The sequence below is a fragment of the Nelumbo nucifera genome, chromosome 1 (genome assembly GCF_055504915.1).
Source record: "Nelumbo nucifera cultivar China Antique chromosome 1, China Antique-T2T, whole genome shotgun sequence".
In the NCBI taxonomy this organism is placed as follows: Eukaryota; Viridiplantae; Streptophyta; class Magnoliopsida; order Proteales; family Nelumbonaceae; genus Nelumbo; species Nelumbo nucifera.
In genome coordinates this window covers 169366164-169382225 of record NC_142649.1, presented here as the reverse complement: position 1 = coordinate 169382225, position 16062 = coordinate 169366164, and the positions used below count along the sequence as shown (strand labels likewise).

The 16062-nt window shown below is 39.9% G+C and overlaps 2 protein-coding genes and 1 long non-coding RNA gene across 8 annotated transcripts in view; 2 read left to right on the top strand and 1 right to left on the bottom strand.

Moving 5' to 3' along the window:
• Positions 1-2099, top strand: part of LOC104596541 (ARM repeat superfamily protein) — a 128971-nt gene extending 126872 nt beyond the window's left edge. For 5 of the 6 annotated variants that reach the window (XM_010257745.3, XM_088895180.1, XM_088895181.1 and 2 more), the window contains exons 40-43: positions 399-538; positions 1026-1150; positions 1269-1464; positions 1592-2099. In XM_010257745.3, coding sequence (XP_010256047.1) covers positions 399-538; positions 1026-1150; positions 1269-1464; positions 1592-1679 — 549 coding nt within the window. In that variant the 3' untranslated portion in view covers positions 1680-2099. The remainder of the gene's footprint in view (positions 1-398; positions 539-1025; positions 1151-1268; positions 1465-1591) is intronic. The other variant, XM_088895182.1, reaches the window with a different exon arrangement.
• Positions 2100-6765: 4666 nt separating this feature from the next.
• On the top strand, positions 6766-12571 carry LOC104596542 (uncharacterized). Its single transcript, XR_016080598.1, has 2 exons — positions 6766-7079; positions 7194-12571. It is a non-coding gene; the product is annotated as an uncharacterized LOC104596542 (long non-coding RNA).
• Positions 12164-13683, bottom strand: LOC104596543 (late embryogenesis abundant protein D-34). The gene is made up of 3 exons (XM_010257750.3): positions 13247-13683; positions 12819-13112; positions 12164-12679 (listed from the first exon to the last, which is right to left on the bottom strand). Exons 1-3 carry the CDS (start codon positions 13568-13570, stop codon positions 12521-12523), a joined length of 777 nt encoding a protein of 258 aa, XP_010256052.1. The 5' UTR covers positions 13571-13683; the 3' UTR covers positions 12164-12520.
• Between the last annotated feature and the right edge of the window lie 2379 nt (positions 13684-16062).

Below are 16062 nucleotides of genomic sequence, written 5' to 3'. Positions count from 1 at the left end.
ACAGTTATTGTGCCAATGCAATACAAATAATATACTACGACACATGTACATGCAGGGTTTGGTAGCCACCAGCTCATTGACCAACGAGATCTCATGGACCATAACTAAATTATTGGATTGACCACACTTATTTGACCTGGCTTCTATCTTTAACTCTTGCCAGGTTAAGTGAAGTGCCATAAGGAATCCAATGTGTCATATGGTTAAGGTCTCAAGGATCATCCAATTTGAGCTAGGAAACCTCTTAGTCCTTGGTGGTCGAATTAAGTTTACATCCTGGAACCCTGAATGTACACCATGTTTCCTAATATTCCATTTACTAATTGTTTGTTTACCATTAGTAAGACGGTGCTTATTTTCTATTATTCACTTAAAGCATCTTATTTTAACTTGTGCAGATTTTACAACGACTGGTTACCGTTCTGGACCGTTGTGCATCCCGAACATGCTGTTTACCATTAGAAACTGTAGGACTTATGCCCCCTCACTGCAGCAGGTTCTCCCTGACTTGCTTACAAAAGTTATTTTCTTTGTGCAGGCAAGTCCTCTTATAGCAAAGATTTATCCCAACCGTTACTTCAGTTTTTTAGTTTGTGAAACTTCGATTTCCATAGATTGCTTTAGCAGGCTACCATGGCTTTTGCCTCAAAGTTTTTATTACTTATTCTTGAATTTGATACTGTAGCTGTAAGACCTATGGTATCAATCCCCTCTGTATTTTTCCCCTTCCTCTTTCTATCTGTTACACTTCCTATAACCTCTTTTCTTTGATGAAAGACTTTTAGGAACTTTAATGAGTGATGGTTTGTACTTGAAATTAGATTTTTTGGAGTTATTCCATCATTAGGTAAGACCATTGACTTCATCTGACCAGCATCTCTCCATTACCAAACCAATGAAGTAGTGGGTGAAACATTTCTTTTTATGCTTCTCCAATCAGAAGCCTGGGTATTCTTATTATATTTTCAATCTAGTTGCATATTGCATATATTTGGATGGTTATTCTGCTTGTTATGTTTTCACAGTTATAACAGCCAAGCCAATGATTGGAACTCACAGAGATCTGAAGTTAGCAAAATCTCAATCATCGTACTCGTAGGCAGATGCCAATACATATTGGACAGGTTCCTGATAGACGAGAATGACTTAGGTACCTTCCTTGTGTAATTTTTTATCTTGTCATTGCTGGTGTTTGGTTCCTAAGGTTTATTTGCATTTTCACCTCCCAAGTTGCTCTTCAGAAGTTTTGAAATACAACTCTTTCACAGGTGAGTCTCCATTGCCAACAGTGAGAATTGAAGAAGTTATTTACGTCCTCCAAGAGCTGGCACGGCTTGTAATTCATTCTGATACAGTAGATGTTCTTCCACTACAACAGTATTTGAAAGAGGGTCTAACCAGGAATGAGAATCGTGCACATCTGCTTGTTCTGCTTCCATCCTTTTGTGAACTTGTTGTTTCAAGGTTTGAGCAGCACACTTCGAAGTTGTTGAGCAACCACGTTAATCAAATATAAATAATATGGGAAAGATATTAGAGTATCATCCTAATGTTTTAATTCTGTCCTTACGTTGTCACTTTTCGTGGGCAGGGAAGCAAGAGTTAGAGAGCTCGTCCAAGTGTTGCTCAGACTCATTGCCACGGAGTTAGCACTCCAAAAGGTCAATTTAGACAGTTGACTCGTGGAAGAATGGTATTTTATGAAACCCAATGCCTGTGTGTAGATTATGTTGCCTCTTTGCAGAGGAATTTTTCTAATCCTCAGTTTGATGTGAAGTGTAATTTGTCTGATATTTTGTAAATTAGAAGAGAAATGTAGAAAGTTGGCATGAGGTGTCTAAATTCTCTTAGTGTTTCTTTTTCATTTTTCTATTGTATCCAAGCCGGCGGCCATGTGGATAATGAGGATGAGTTTGTATTAGGCTACTATTAGCTGCTCCCTCTCCCTCTCTCTCTCTCTCTCTCTCTCTCAAAACAAACATTCCTAACTTCCTTACCAGGTTTAGGGGAAAAAACATAAATTAGTTACATGTTCTTCGCTACATATTGTATTTCTTGTCTACGAAGTTTAAAATCTAAAATTAGAACGTGTTTTTAAATTTCCTGTTTGATAAGTATGTTTATTGCTGGAGTTAGATGTGTTTCATATAACATACACACTATTCAAATTCTGATCAAAGTGATGTTAGTTTACCTTTCTTACGTTTAAATTTATAATTTGGAACTAAATTCTTTAAAAGTTTTTTATCTATCCTTCCTATCTCATAATTTTTTTTATTAATTTTCACAATTAGAAACAATGACAAAGGAATCTATTTAGAGGTGTAAATCGGGTTGTGCCACCCACAGGCTGGTATGACGGCACATAAGTTATGTTGGGCATGACATGATGAGATGGGCTGTGATGGCTTGGGTTCCAGGCAAGGTTCAAAGTGTCGATACATATCAGCCCGTATCGGCCAAGGTTCAAAATATCGATACGCCACCAGTATGGGCGTATCAGGCGAATCGATACAGCTTTTGGTGCTTTTTTTTTTGCAACTGGCTTAGGGGAGATGGTGTAGGCCTCCTCCACACCCTGAATCGGTCAAACCCCCAATACACCCACTGTAGGGGCGTATCGGAGGGGTCCTTGAACGATACGTATCAGCCAATACGTGTCGATACTTTGAACCTTGGTATTGGTCGATACGTATCGTTTCGAGACCCCTCCGGTACACCCCTACAGTGGGTGTATCGGAGGTTTGACCATTCAGGGGGTAGAGGAGACCTAAACCGGCCCCCCTGAATTGGTTGCGAAAATAAATAAAAAAGTGGCTCCAAAATGTGTATCGATTCGCCCAATATGTCCTTATCGGCATATTGATATTTTGAACCTTAGTTCCAGGCCCATGGAACTTGCAGGCTGTGTTGCCCACAACTTGCATGTCAACATGGCCCAAAACGTGGAATGGCTTGACATGGCATGGCTTGTGGGCCATAATGGATCGAGTGTGGCTTGCCTAAGGAAACTAGCCATTGGGAGCCCGCCCCCCTCATGCTTTAATTGTTAGTTTTTGTTTTTTTTTTGGGGGGGGGGGGGTACATAAATACCCTATAATGGCTATAAATAGTTATTTAGGGGGCTATTTATGTATTTTGGCCTTCATGGGTAGAAAAATGATAATAATGCCCCCTTAATAGTTATATAACTAGTTTGGGAGCATTTGGGTAAAGTAATAATTGACTTTATAATAACCAAAATGCCCCTCCAAACAACTAAAATATAGCTAGTTTTCAGGGTGTTTGGCCAATTGAATTATTTCTAATTCCTATAAATACTCCTATCCCCATCATTTTCATTACACCAATTCTTAAACTATCCCATACTCTCATATATTTTTTCTACTCTTTATTTATCAACTTTATTCAAGTTTCAACAAGAAGGCTTGCTCAAGTATCTTAAGTTATCAATTTAGGAGGCTTAGAGGCTTCAACTGTTGAAATTAAGTTGAGATTCTGAATCGGTAATCTGGGTAAGTGCAATTAAATTATTTTTTTTACAATTTAAAAAAATGGTTGGTTCTTCCTAAAACCAATTTTTAAACATGTTCAATGTCAATGATGTTCAATTGCAATATAGTGTTAGCATTGATATGGATGTTATTAATATTGCCAGAGTTCTCACCCCTAATACTATTACTAAAGGAAAGAAAAAGAAGGGCGATAAATTGACTAGCCTTGTCTGGGAAGTATTTACCACAGAAGAGGTTAAGGGCAAGGGAAAAGAGTCATTTACATTAAATGTAGGAGTGACTTTAGTTATAATAGCAAGGGTGGTATTGGCCACTTAGGTAAACATATTCTAAGTCATTAGAGAAGAAGAAAAATATATTATACATAATAATAACCATTTTTATTAGATGAGGATACTAAGCTTGAAATTGTGTTACTAGTCGTTTTATTGATGAAAATGGGCTTTTACAAAAAAGAATTTTAAGTTTTACCAGCTTTGAATGGCCACATATTGGCTTAGCAATTGGTATAAGTATTTTAAATACTTTACATAATTGTGGAATTGAAAATAACTCTTTTCTATTAGTTTTGATGATGCTAGTAAAAATGATGCAGCAATAAATATTTTAAAATCTCAATTAAAATCATGATTAAATGGTAAATTATTTTATATTATGTGTGCATGTCACATCTTAAATTTATGTGTTCAAGATGCTTTACATATTATTTCTCCTCATATTTTGAAAACTAGAAATTGTATTTTGTATATTAGAAGTTATAGAACAAGAAAACAAGAATTTAAATATTTTTATTAAAATTATGATTTAAAATATACAAATTTTGTATTAAATGTACAACATAGATGGAACTCTACATATTTTATGTTAGAATTTTGTATTTCTTATAAACAAGTTCTTACTAATTTTTATAATACAGAATGTCACATGATAGTATACTTGAATTTTCGAGTGTTTATACAAAATGGCAATTTGTATAAAAGATTTTTCACAAAAATTTTAAGATACAACTAATGAATTTTCGAGTGTTTATTATCCAACTAATTGTATTTTAGAGCACAGTTCATGTTAGAATGAGTAAGAAAGGTGGAAGCGGGCCTAATTTTGAACCTAGAGAGTGAATAGAAGAGAATTACTCTTTCAAAGGTATGTCTCCCACCCAAACATGCTCCTAAAATTTCACAAGATTTGCTAAGCAAAGATCATACACAAAAGAATAACATGAATAATTTCCAAGGAAAAGCTCTTGTAGCCAAAGTTGATACTCTCACATCCCAACCTTCAATCACTTGTCCGTGTATACTTAAAATTACTTTAGCCCACAACTTATCCATTTCCATTGTCAATCTCCATAACCATTTCTCCAATAAAGCCTAATTTTTCTTTTGTATACCCAATCATAATTCTGAGATCTCTCTTCTCCTCCCTTGATTCCCATAGGAAATCTTTCATTAATTTCTCTAAAATTGTTCCAATCTAGAAGATAAGGAAATAGGTTTAGGTCTAGAGGCAACGTACCCATTGGCAGAGCAAGGTCACAAAGATATAGGCATGTCATGTTTACTAAAGTTCCTCTTTTATGTTTATATTTATTTTTGCTTTAGTCGTTCATTTGCAATTCAGACATACTTCTGTCAACACTCAGTGTCTGTTGTTAGAGTTGCATATGAAAATTTGGAAAAGATAATTAACTTAACTTTACTTAGCCTTTTCTTGCCTTAGTATGTAGGCCATGATCCATCATATATGTTACTTTAGATTAAAGGATTAGTTGTACTAATTTACTCTTGTTTTAGAGGTTTAAGTTTATCTTCCCTGGAATGTTTATTTGAATTATGATTTCAGGTAAATCTTGCCTTACAGCTCTTTCTCTCCTCCAAGTCCATGATGTGTTCATGAATTATGTTATCTTTTAGGTAAGGAACTCTGCAATTCGGATGCTTTTTCAAACTCTTGGAAGTCATGAATTATGTTATCTCTTAGGACCGTGTGGGAGGATTGCCGTTGGAATTACGTTTATCCTACATTAGATCGTGTTTCTCACAAGGTTAGTTGAAATTCTTCCACATTGTGATTCAATCTGATTTTTCTGCTTTTTTTCTCAACTGTTATAAATATTTTTTCATAATTTAAAAGAATTGTTGAAATAATGAAAAACAAATTCAAAAACACTGAAAGAAAATTTATTCTCTATATTGCTTAGTTACAACATTAAATCTTAAAATTAAAAAAAGATGATTTAAATGTTTTACTTGAATTATATTGTAAAAATATAAATATTGGAATTGGAAATAAAAAAGAAGAAAATGATTTATTATTTGAAATATACAGTCTATATGAATCTAAGGCAAAGGAAAACTGCAACTTGTATAAATGCAAGTTCCATTTCTGAAAATCTAGTTCCAATAGTAGAAAAGAAAAATTTTGGTCTTTAATAAAAAGCAAAAATCTACTACCACTTCATCGACAAACTTATTTATAGAACTTAATTTTTATTTATAAGCAAAATTTTCTAATTTAGCTTGGTGGAGTATAATATGAAAAAAAAAATTATCCAGTTCTTACCATCATGACACGTAATCTACGTGTCTATAATTCCATCAGAGTCTTAATGTAATGTGGGTATTAAAATGCTAAACTATAAGAAAATTATATGAATAATGAAAATTCGGATATATACATATGCTTAAAAAATTGGTTGAATGTTGAAGATAGATTGAAAATAGAAAAATGCATAATACTTCACCTTATGTTTCACTAGAAACAAATGATCACAAAATCAATGAAATGTAGATAGAACTTAAAAGAAAATTGTATAACATTTTTAAAATTATTATAAATTTTGTTTGTAAATTTTATTTAAATTATTTGTTATTTTTTCAATAATGTAATTTTATTTTAAATTTATATGTTGTTTTTATGTTATTCCATTTCCAATATTTCATTCATTTATTATTCAAATTCAAATAAAATAAAGGGTAAAATACAAAAAACACCCTTTAAGTTTTTGACAATTATAAAAACCTCCCCTATAGTTTTACTTTAACAAAAACCTCCCTTCTATTCTTGACTGAGACATAAAACATTTACCTATGCATAATTCTTTTCCAAATACCCATTTTACCTTTTGTAAAATGAGTACTGAAATAACTAACCGAAGAATAGTGGCGGATTTCCAAATACCCATTTTACCCTTTTGTAAAATGAGTACTGAAATAACTATTATCCGATGAAGAATAGTGGCGGAGGGTTTCTTCTTGGTCTGTACGAGAGAGAGATGGAGTTGGGTTTGAGCTTGGGAAATGCCTCCAACGCCTTCGCTTTTGCGGACAAGAGTTATAAGGTTAGCGCCAAAGGTCTAGAGTTCTGCATGGGCTTAGGAGTTGGGATTGTTAACGGTAGAGAGGACGAGAAACTAGAAGCTGATGAACGGGATTCTGCTTTAAGGGATGCAGATGAAATGGAGGAGGAGAAAAAGGATTCTACCCATCCGCCTATTTAGCTTGATCTTCTCCCTCCTGGTCCCGTCCCTCGTAACCTGCCTTCTTCTTTCCCCAACTGAAAACGGTAATACCCAATGCGGCCAAGAATCCACTGATATCTCCACTTTTGTTTTGTTATATTTGTTCTGTTAGGCATCTTCATGTATTATTTGTCTTGATGGGTTTTAGGCTGTCGCAGGTAATTCTGAGGCAGGTTCATCAGGTCACCTAGGGGCAATGGCGAGAGGGTTCGACATCAATTGGTTGCCCGCGGCAGAGGATGTTAATGATGGGGCCGCAGTTTCTTCTCCCAATGGTACTGTTTCTTCGGGAAATGAAGTTGAGGTGGAGAGAGAGTCCTCAAGAGCCAGTGACAAGGAGAACGGCTTGACTAGGAAGAAGCTGAGACTCTCCAAAGAACAATCAGCCTTTCTCGAAGAAACCTTCAAGGAACATAATATTCTTAACCCGGTAAGTAGAAATCCCGAGAGAGAGAGTGGAGGAACTCGGTGGTGACGGTAGATTTGGCTCTCCAGTGAAATTGTGACATCTGGCACCTCATGTAAACCAAGTGCAGCCTCTTGACAACTGGGTAGCTCGGGCAGCTCGACATAGCTCGCCACAGCTAGCTCGGCATAGCTCACCACAGGCAGCTCGGCAGAGCTCGCCACAAGCAGCTCGGCATAGCTCCCCCCCCCCCCCAGGCAGCTCGCCACTTGTAGGGTAGCTCGATATAGAAGAGCAGTTCGGCATATCACAGGAAGATCTCCTGCCTGACAACTATACCTAACAGATCCGAAGACCTGCGCCCACGTCTCTTGTCAGGCAGCGCCGTGCCTGCCAGCCCTGAGAGTTGTCCCTTGACTGGCAGAGCCGTACTCTGCAACAGCCGCTTGCACCCGCCACCTCAGCTCTGGCAGTAACGGCTGCGGCAGAGAGACAGAGGCGGTTATGCCTGATTTGACAAAGGCTGTTACGCCTAATTTGACAGGACACCACTATATAAGGACTCCGACCCCCAAAGACAAAGGATGAGAGAATGAAAAAATGGAGGTAATCCCTGCTCTTTAGCTCTCTCATTCCTCTAATATCATCTTCAAGCTCTCTACAATCAGAGTGCTAACTTAGGCATCAGAGAGTCCCCGCCGGGTAAATACCCCCGGGCCCCCTGGTTTAGTTCTCGCAGGTTCCTCACCTCTCGCCGCCTACAAAGAGGAGGAAAGATGGAGTTCTCGCAGGTTCCTCAAGTTCCCGCCGCCTACAAAGAGGAGGAAAGATGGAGTTCTCGCAGGTTCCTCAGCTCCCGCCGCCTACAAAGAGGAGGAAAAGATGGAGTTCTCGCAAGTCCCTCAGCTCCTGCCGCCTACAAAGGAGAGGAGATCACCTCATGCAAAGGGCCGTCGGGTTGCGCTACACCAGGGAGCTCCACCATCCTTTGAGTTACAGACCACCTAGGAGCAGAAAAAATGATGAGTCCACCAAGGTAGCTCACCACCAGGGAGCTCAGCATAGCTCTCCCCTGGGCAGTTCACCATTAGGGAGCTCGGCATAGCTCTCCCCTAGGCAGTTAGCCATCAGGGAGCTCGGCATAGCTCTCCCCAACTTGGCATAGCTCAGACAGTTCGGCATAGCTCTCCCCCAGGCGGTTAGCCATTAGGGAGATCGGCATAACTCGGGCAGCTCGGCATAGCTCTCCCCCAGGCAGTTCACCACCAGGGAGCTCCACCATCCTCTCTTGGGAGCAAGTCAAATGATGAGATACTTAGCGAAAAAATAAAAAAAAAATGGTACATGACCAGAACCAGTCACATCAATTAGCATTGTCTGTGGGAACACATTACAAAAAGCTAAGTTCTCATCCTACAAAAGTTAAGTTCTCATCCTACAAAATCTAAGTTCTCATCTTACAAAAGCTAAGTCCTCTTCTCCCAAAAAGCTAAGTCCTCACTTTTTAGAAATTGAAACTCTCGCTTTATAGTTTACATTTTTTATGAATTCAAAGACTATGCAGGGAGCTAACAGACTAAGTAACTTTACTTTCAATTCGGATAAAGCTTCATCAGTCCTCTTCGCAAGGTCCCCCCTACAAAGATGAGCTCTTCGTGGCTTCCGCGGGAATTGGCGGCCAACAGACTACATAGGTGCCCTTACTGGTCGAGCCTTCCAAGGCTCCCGTGTGAGCTGGCGACCTAAAGTTAGTAGTGCTGCCCCCGAAGGTCGAACTCCTAATAGCTTCTTGTAGGAGTGGGTGACCGGCATTACGAACCTGATGCAGCGCAATCACAACTCTAAGGCACCCACCTGGTCAGCTCGGCACCTCACAGGAAAAGCCTACGGGCCACATTACTGCTTAAAGACCCAGTTGCCTCCTCGACACGGGCAAAGTCAAAAAAGAGTGGACTACGAGTCACTCCCAAAGCCTACGGGCCACGTTACTGCTTAAAGACCCAGTCGCCTCTTCAGCACGGGCAAAGTCAAAGAAGAGTGGATTACGAGTCGCTCCCAAAGCCTACGGGCCACATTACTGCTTAAGACCCAGTCACCTCTCCGGCATGGGCAACGTCAAGAAAAGTGGACTACGAGTCGCTACGGGCCACATTATTACTAAAAACCCAGTCGCTTCCTCAGCATGGACAAAATCAGCAAAAGTGAACTATAAGTTGCCCCCAGAGCCTAAGGGCTACACTACTGAACTAGCGGAGACCTCCTCACCTTATAGGCAGCTCGCCACTTGCAGGCAGCTCGCCACTTGCAGGCAGCTCGCCACATACAGGCAGCTCCCAAAGCTTAAGGAATTGGATCAGCACTTACTAGCTCGTCGACTTACGGGCCAAAAGAAGAAATCTACTCCCTTCGCTGAGTTACTCTCAGCTCGAGAGTGGGGGGCAAATGATGAGGGCGGATTTGGCTCTCCAGTGAAATTGTGACACCTGGCACCTCATACAAACCAAGTGCAGCCTCTTGACAACTGGGCAGCTCGGGCAACTCGGCATAGCTCGCCACAGGCAGTTTGGCAGAGCCTGCCATAGCTCGCCACAGGCAGCTCGACATAGCTCACCACAGGCAGCTCAGCAGAGCTCACCACAAGCAGCTCGGAATAGCTCAAGGAGATTGGCATAGCTCCCCCCCCCCCTAGGCAGCTCGCCATAGGCAACTCGCCACTTGCAAGGTAGCTTGGTATAGAAGAGCAGTTCGGCATATCACAAGAAGATCTTCTGCCTGACAACCGTACCTGACAGATCCGGAGACCTGCGCCCACGTCTCTTATCAGGCGACGTCGTGCCTGCCAGCCCTAAGAGTTGTCCCTTGATTGGCAGAGCCGTACTCTGCAACAGCTGCCTGCACCCGCCACCTTAGCTCTGGCAGTAACGGCTGTGGCAGAGAGATAGAGGCTGTTACGCCTGATTTGATAGGACACCATTATATAAGGACTCCGACCCCAAAAGACAGGAGGAGAGAATGAAAAAATGGAGATAATCCCTGCTCTCTAGCTCTCTCATTCCTCTAATATCATCTTCAAGCTCTTTACGATCAGAATGCTAACTTAGGCATCGGAGAGTCCCTGGCGAGTAAATAGCTCTGGGCCCCCTGGTTTAGTTCTCACAGGTTCCTCAGCTCCTGCCACCTACAAAGAGGAGGAAAGATGGAGTTCTCGCAGGTTCCTCAAGCTCCCACCGCCTACAAAGAGGAGGAAAGATGGAGTTCTTGCAGGTTCCTCAGCTCCCGCCGCCTACAAAGAGGAGGAAAAGATGGAGTTCTCGCAGGTCCCTCAGCTCCTGCTGCCTACAAAGGAGAGGAGATCACCTCATGCAGAAGGCCGTCGGGTTGCGCTACACCAAGGAGCTCCACCATCCTCTGAGTTATAGGTCACCTAGGAGCAGGAAAAATGACGAGTCCACCAAGGTAGCTTACCACCAAGGAACTCAACATAGCTCTCCCCCGAGTAGTTCACCATCAGAGAGCTCGACATAACTCTCCCCCAGGCATTTAGCCATTAGGGAGCTCGGCATAACTCTCCCCAGCTCGGCATAGCTCTCCCCCAGGCAGTTAGCCATCAAAGAGCTCGGCATAGTTCTCCCCTAAGCAGTTCACCACCAGAAAGCTCCACCATTAGGTCAAATGACGAGGTACTTAGCCAAAAAATAAAAAATTTGATACATGACCAAAACCGGTTACATCAATGGGGAAGACCATTTTGGTTGGTACAAGCAATTCCAAGGGATTCAAAACACTAGATTATGTCACAAAGCTCACGTTTGTTGAGTTTGGATCGCCCTTCCGATTCGGCCTCGAAGCTGGCTTGAAACCCAAGCTCCTCCTTGTGTTAGGATTAGAGTCTTGGGCTCACATGTAGTTTAGCCACGTGGCCCATTTGTAGTTCAATCTGTAATTATAAATACTGCCACATCATAATGAAAAACATAATTTTTTTCCCTCATTCCCGATACCTCCTTTTCACCTTGCGATGATGTGGTTTTCAAAACCAGATCGGACTGAACGGTTGGACTAGAAAAACCAAAATCGATCATCTGACCAATTCTATTTTCCCCGAAAATCATTAATTTTGGTCAATAAACCGCTAAACCAGTAACTGTTCAAACAGTTTTAATCATTTTTTAATTTTTTTAATTTTTTATTTTTTTGTCAAAACCAACCATTCGGGTCAAATGGTCAAACCACTCAAACCAAACCCAACCCTTGACATTTTAAAAACCATGCTCAAGACGCGGAATACATTTAACGCGAGGTATTTATTGAATTTTTAAAAAATAGAAAATTTTTTGAAAAGTAGAAAAAAAGGTTTTTCTAGTTATCAGAAACTTCAGGGGAGGTTCTTATATTTTACCCTAAATTTTTTCTAATTTTTTCCCAATTAGTTGTCTATTTTGTATTATTGTATTTTGTTAAATACTTTGACATTTTCGTTCGGCCCAAGGCTAGCCCAAACCCACGGCACGACCTGTAACCTTCCCGACCCAGGCCCAGGCCCACGGCATAGCACGGCACGAGCTCGTGCAGGGCCAACTGAAGGTGGGAAATTAGCACATTCAAGAATATCTTTTGCATTCCTTTTTTTTTTACTGTTAAAGCATATTTTATATTTTATAAACAAGAAAAACAAAACTTTCTCGTTGAAACCAGCTAAATTAACAATTCCCCTACCAAACACAGCACGCACAAACAAGCATATTTTATATATCATCAGCAACAATCACAGCACACACACAGTCAAACACCCCCTTTGACTCGCTAAATTACAATGCCGTTTTAAGCAAATCAACCTAATTCACTAGTACAAGTACTTCATTAAATGCATGCATTTGCAATATAGTAGAAACTGATTGTAAAACTTATAAGCTCGTTTCAGACATTTTTGACACCTAATGACGCGGTTTTTGTTTTTTTTTTAGTTTTTACATAATAGACATGAGAGAGAGAGAGAGAGAGAGAGAGAGAGAGAGAGAGGGCAAGAGGGCAATTACTATGGATATGTACAATACAACGTAAGAGCAATTAAGCACGCTTTTATTTATTTTGGTTGAGACTAGCGGCCGCCACGACGGATGCTGCGACGCCCCCAGGATGGGTGGCCATGTTTATATTATTCCTCAGCTCCGCACCAACCACTCTTTCAGCATCCTCACGCGATGCCGCTTTGTCACTTGGTAACCTTGCCGTCGCATCCTGCATATATTAATTTGTTCCAAATTAAACAAAAGGAAAATAAGGAATGCCATCACTCCCACTGTGAAGCAAATTTCTCAACCAATCAGCCAGAAACAGAATATCTAGATCTAGCTAGGTTTGAATGAATGAATCATACCGTCAGAACATCACCCAGCTTAATCTTATCCTCATCCCGCATGGTCCGTGCATTCATACTCGCTGCAGATTGGGCTGTTGCAGCAATACCTCCTGGTGCGGTAATGTTCTGCCTCGAAGCTCTGGCCTCCGCTGCTTGAATTGCAGCTGCATCACTCTGATCAACTGGCTTGTCACCGGCTGATATCGCAGACGCTTCAAGTGCTTCCCCAATTGTAATTGGGTCGTCGGTATCAACGGCCGACGCCGGAGATCTCATTTGCATAGGAGCAGGTTGCATGTACTGTCCAACTACCTGTAATGATGTAAAGAGAAGCTTCCCTTTTGAGTCAAATAATACTGACTAGTCTACAACAACAACAACACCACCCATTACCCAATATGAATTAATACATCCCATAAAGCAACTTCAAAATTTGAGGTCACAACCTGTCCTCCAACAGATTCCGTTATCACGCGGTTCCCAAGAATATCAGTCTCTTCTACAGTCACACTCTGATTACCGGTGATGTCAGTGGCGTCGTCTTTACTAAACAGACCAGCTCTCTCGTTCTGGGTCGCCGCCGACTGCATCATAGCAGCCGGACCGCCTTTCTGGGTCTGTCCAAGCACCTGATTTTCTGCAGCCTGCATCGTGGCGGCATCTTTGGGTAAAATGGGTTTGTCCTCGAGCTCACCAGAGACCGGGAACACGTCCCCGTATGTGAACGGCTCCTCCTCAGCTTGAGGCCTTTGGGGTTGTTGTTGGCTCATCCTGGGTGACTGGTGTGTGGATTCCGGTGAGAAGCAAACGGTAGCGGTTGAAGCTTGAAGAGACACTGCAACGTACTGATCACGCTGATTCTAAAAATGAGTACAATTATCGATTTGGGTATCTTCGTAGAAGTGTATAAATACATACTCAGGCCTGAGTTGCGTCTCCGTCTCGGTTCTTGAGTGAAACGTGGCCACCATTGAATAGAGATGTTCGCCTGTCATAGAAACCGTGGCAGCTCGTTGGCAGGCTGTGTATGCTCTCAATCGTTTTTGGACAACATCAAGTTAGATTTTGTAATTCGTTGCCACGTGGTAACAACCGAAAGTAATGTCATGTGACCATGACACAAAAAAGAGGTGCATGTAATGACATGTGGCAATGTTAGGGTTAGATTTGAAAAATATGCAATCCAGATTAACTTTGGGTTGGAATAGGAATAAGGTTTTGGACAACCCAACGATTCCAACCCAACTCATATTCAACGTACATATTTGTATTAGAAAACAATTAAAAAAAGTGCAAAATTTTCAAATAAATGTTGCATACATGGTTTTTAAAACCGAACCGGTCAGGGGTCCGGTTACCGGTTCGAACGGTCTGACCGTTCGACCCGAACATCGGTCTATTCTGACAAAAATTTTAAAAAATTAAAAAATTTGAAAAACGGTCAAAATTGTTCAAACAGTTCGGATGGTTTGAACAATTAACTGGCCAGTTCAGCGATTTGCTTATCAAAATCAATAGTTGGGAAAAAAAATGGGTTTGGGGAAAACGGAACCGATCAAGTGACCGTTTCCGGTTTTTCCAGTCCGGTCCAATTTTGAAAACCATGGTTGCATTAGCTTGGACTAGGTTTTTCACAACCAACTTAGATTTAACATATTCATATGTACTGTAAATGTATTTATAGTTACCAAAAAAATGTATTTATGAGGTAAGACATTTAAGAAAAGTGCAATTAAAATATTTTCAAAATTTAAATATCTTTGCATTTTTTTATAATAATTGCTTAAATATTTCAATCTTTAAAACTAAGGAATTTTTGGACTGCAATCCCCCTCAGAAATCTATTTTACACCCCTCTTAGTCTACTAGGAACCCCCACCAGCATCAATCCACGGGCAGAATTCAGTCCACCCCTAGTTTACTAGTAGCTCCACCTAGGGGTGGACTGAATGATAAAAACCCCTAAAACTAATTGTTTTTCAAAGAAGTACAATGACAAATAAAATCTGATTGTCTTTTTATATTTTCATTCTCATAATATATTTGAAATCCTCGGCCTATAATCAGGTCTGTTATATTTGACCCCTAAGCACATATTGTCGGTGTGTGTATTGTTAAACCTAATATTAGGGCCCTGTATTCATTTTTTGGGAAGTTATTTATATGGGTAAATATATTTTTTCATATTCTTTAATTTTTCAAGTAAATAAGGAAATGGCCATTTTAGTTATAAAAAATCATTATTAAAAGAGGAAACTTTATTCCATCCAAGTTTTGGTAATTTTTCCTTAGATGGGGAAGTTATTTATCCAATGAGAGATGGGTATATATCAGTTATCCGGGTAAGTAAATTGACCAACTCCCCCCCCCCCCCTCAAAGTCAAAAAAGAAGAAGAAGAAGAAGAACGGAATACAAATATGTATAATATAAATACAAGGTTTAAAAAGACTTTATGGTAAAAGACTTAGACATGCCCTGAATTTTCATAAATTGACTTAAGTATACCCTAAATTTTTCAAAAAGACCTCTGTATAAGGAGAAAAGAAGAATGTGGGAGGAGAGAAGAAGAAGAAAGATGGCCAACAACAAACTGATTTAGGCTATTTTTGGTTCTCTACGTCTCATTTTCTAATTCTTGTTCATCTTAAGCAAGAATGGGTGAGAATGAGTAGCATTAGAGTATTTGATTACAAAATTCTTGTCATGGGCTTCACTTTTTTTTAGATTAGCCTATAGCACAAAAATTGAGGTAGCCTATAGCACAAAAATTGAGGTAGCCTATAGCATGAAAAATAACCATGCCCATGTTTAGTTCAACTCTCATTCTTTCTCATTCTTATTCAAAATGAAATTCTAAAATGAACAAGAATGGGTAAAATGGGTAGAATGAGAAAATATTACTATGAACTAAATGTTTTTTTCTAAAACTGATATTTTTTTTCAGACTGACAAGTGCTCCATATTGTTCGTTTTCATTCTTCAAAACAACTCTATGTTAAATTGTTGGCCTAATTCTCCAAAGCTGCCAAAATAGATATTTACCAGCGAATGGCCGATGGTTAATGTCTATCGGTGTAAGTTTCTATGGCAATTTGCTAATAAACATCTATGACAATAGTTATGTAGACCTAGGCATAGAACTTCTAGAATAAAAATGAGCAAGATACAATTAACTAAGGAACCAGTCCGTGTAATAAAAGTGGAATATTTTCATTAAGGCTAAGTTTGGAAAGTGTACAAAATACAAATATGTACATTGCA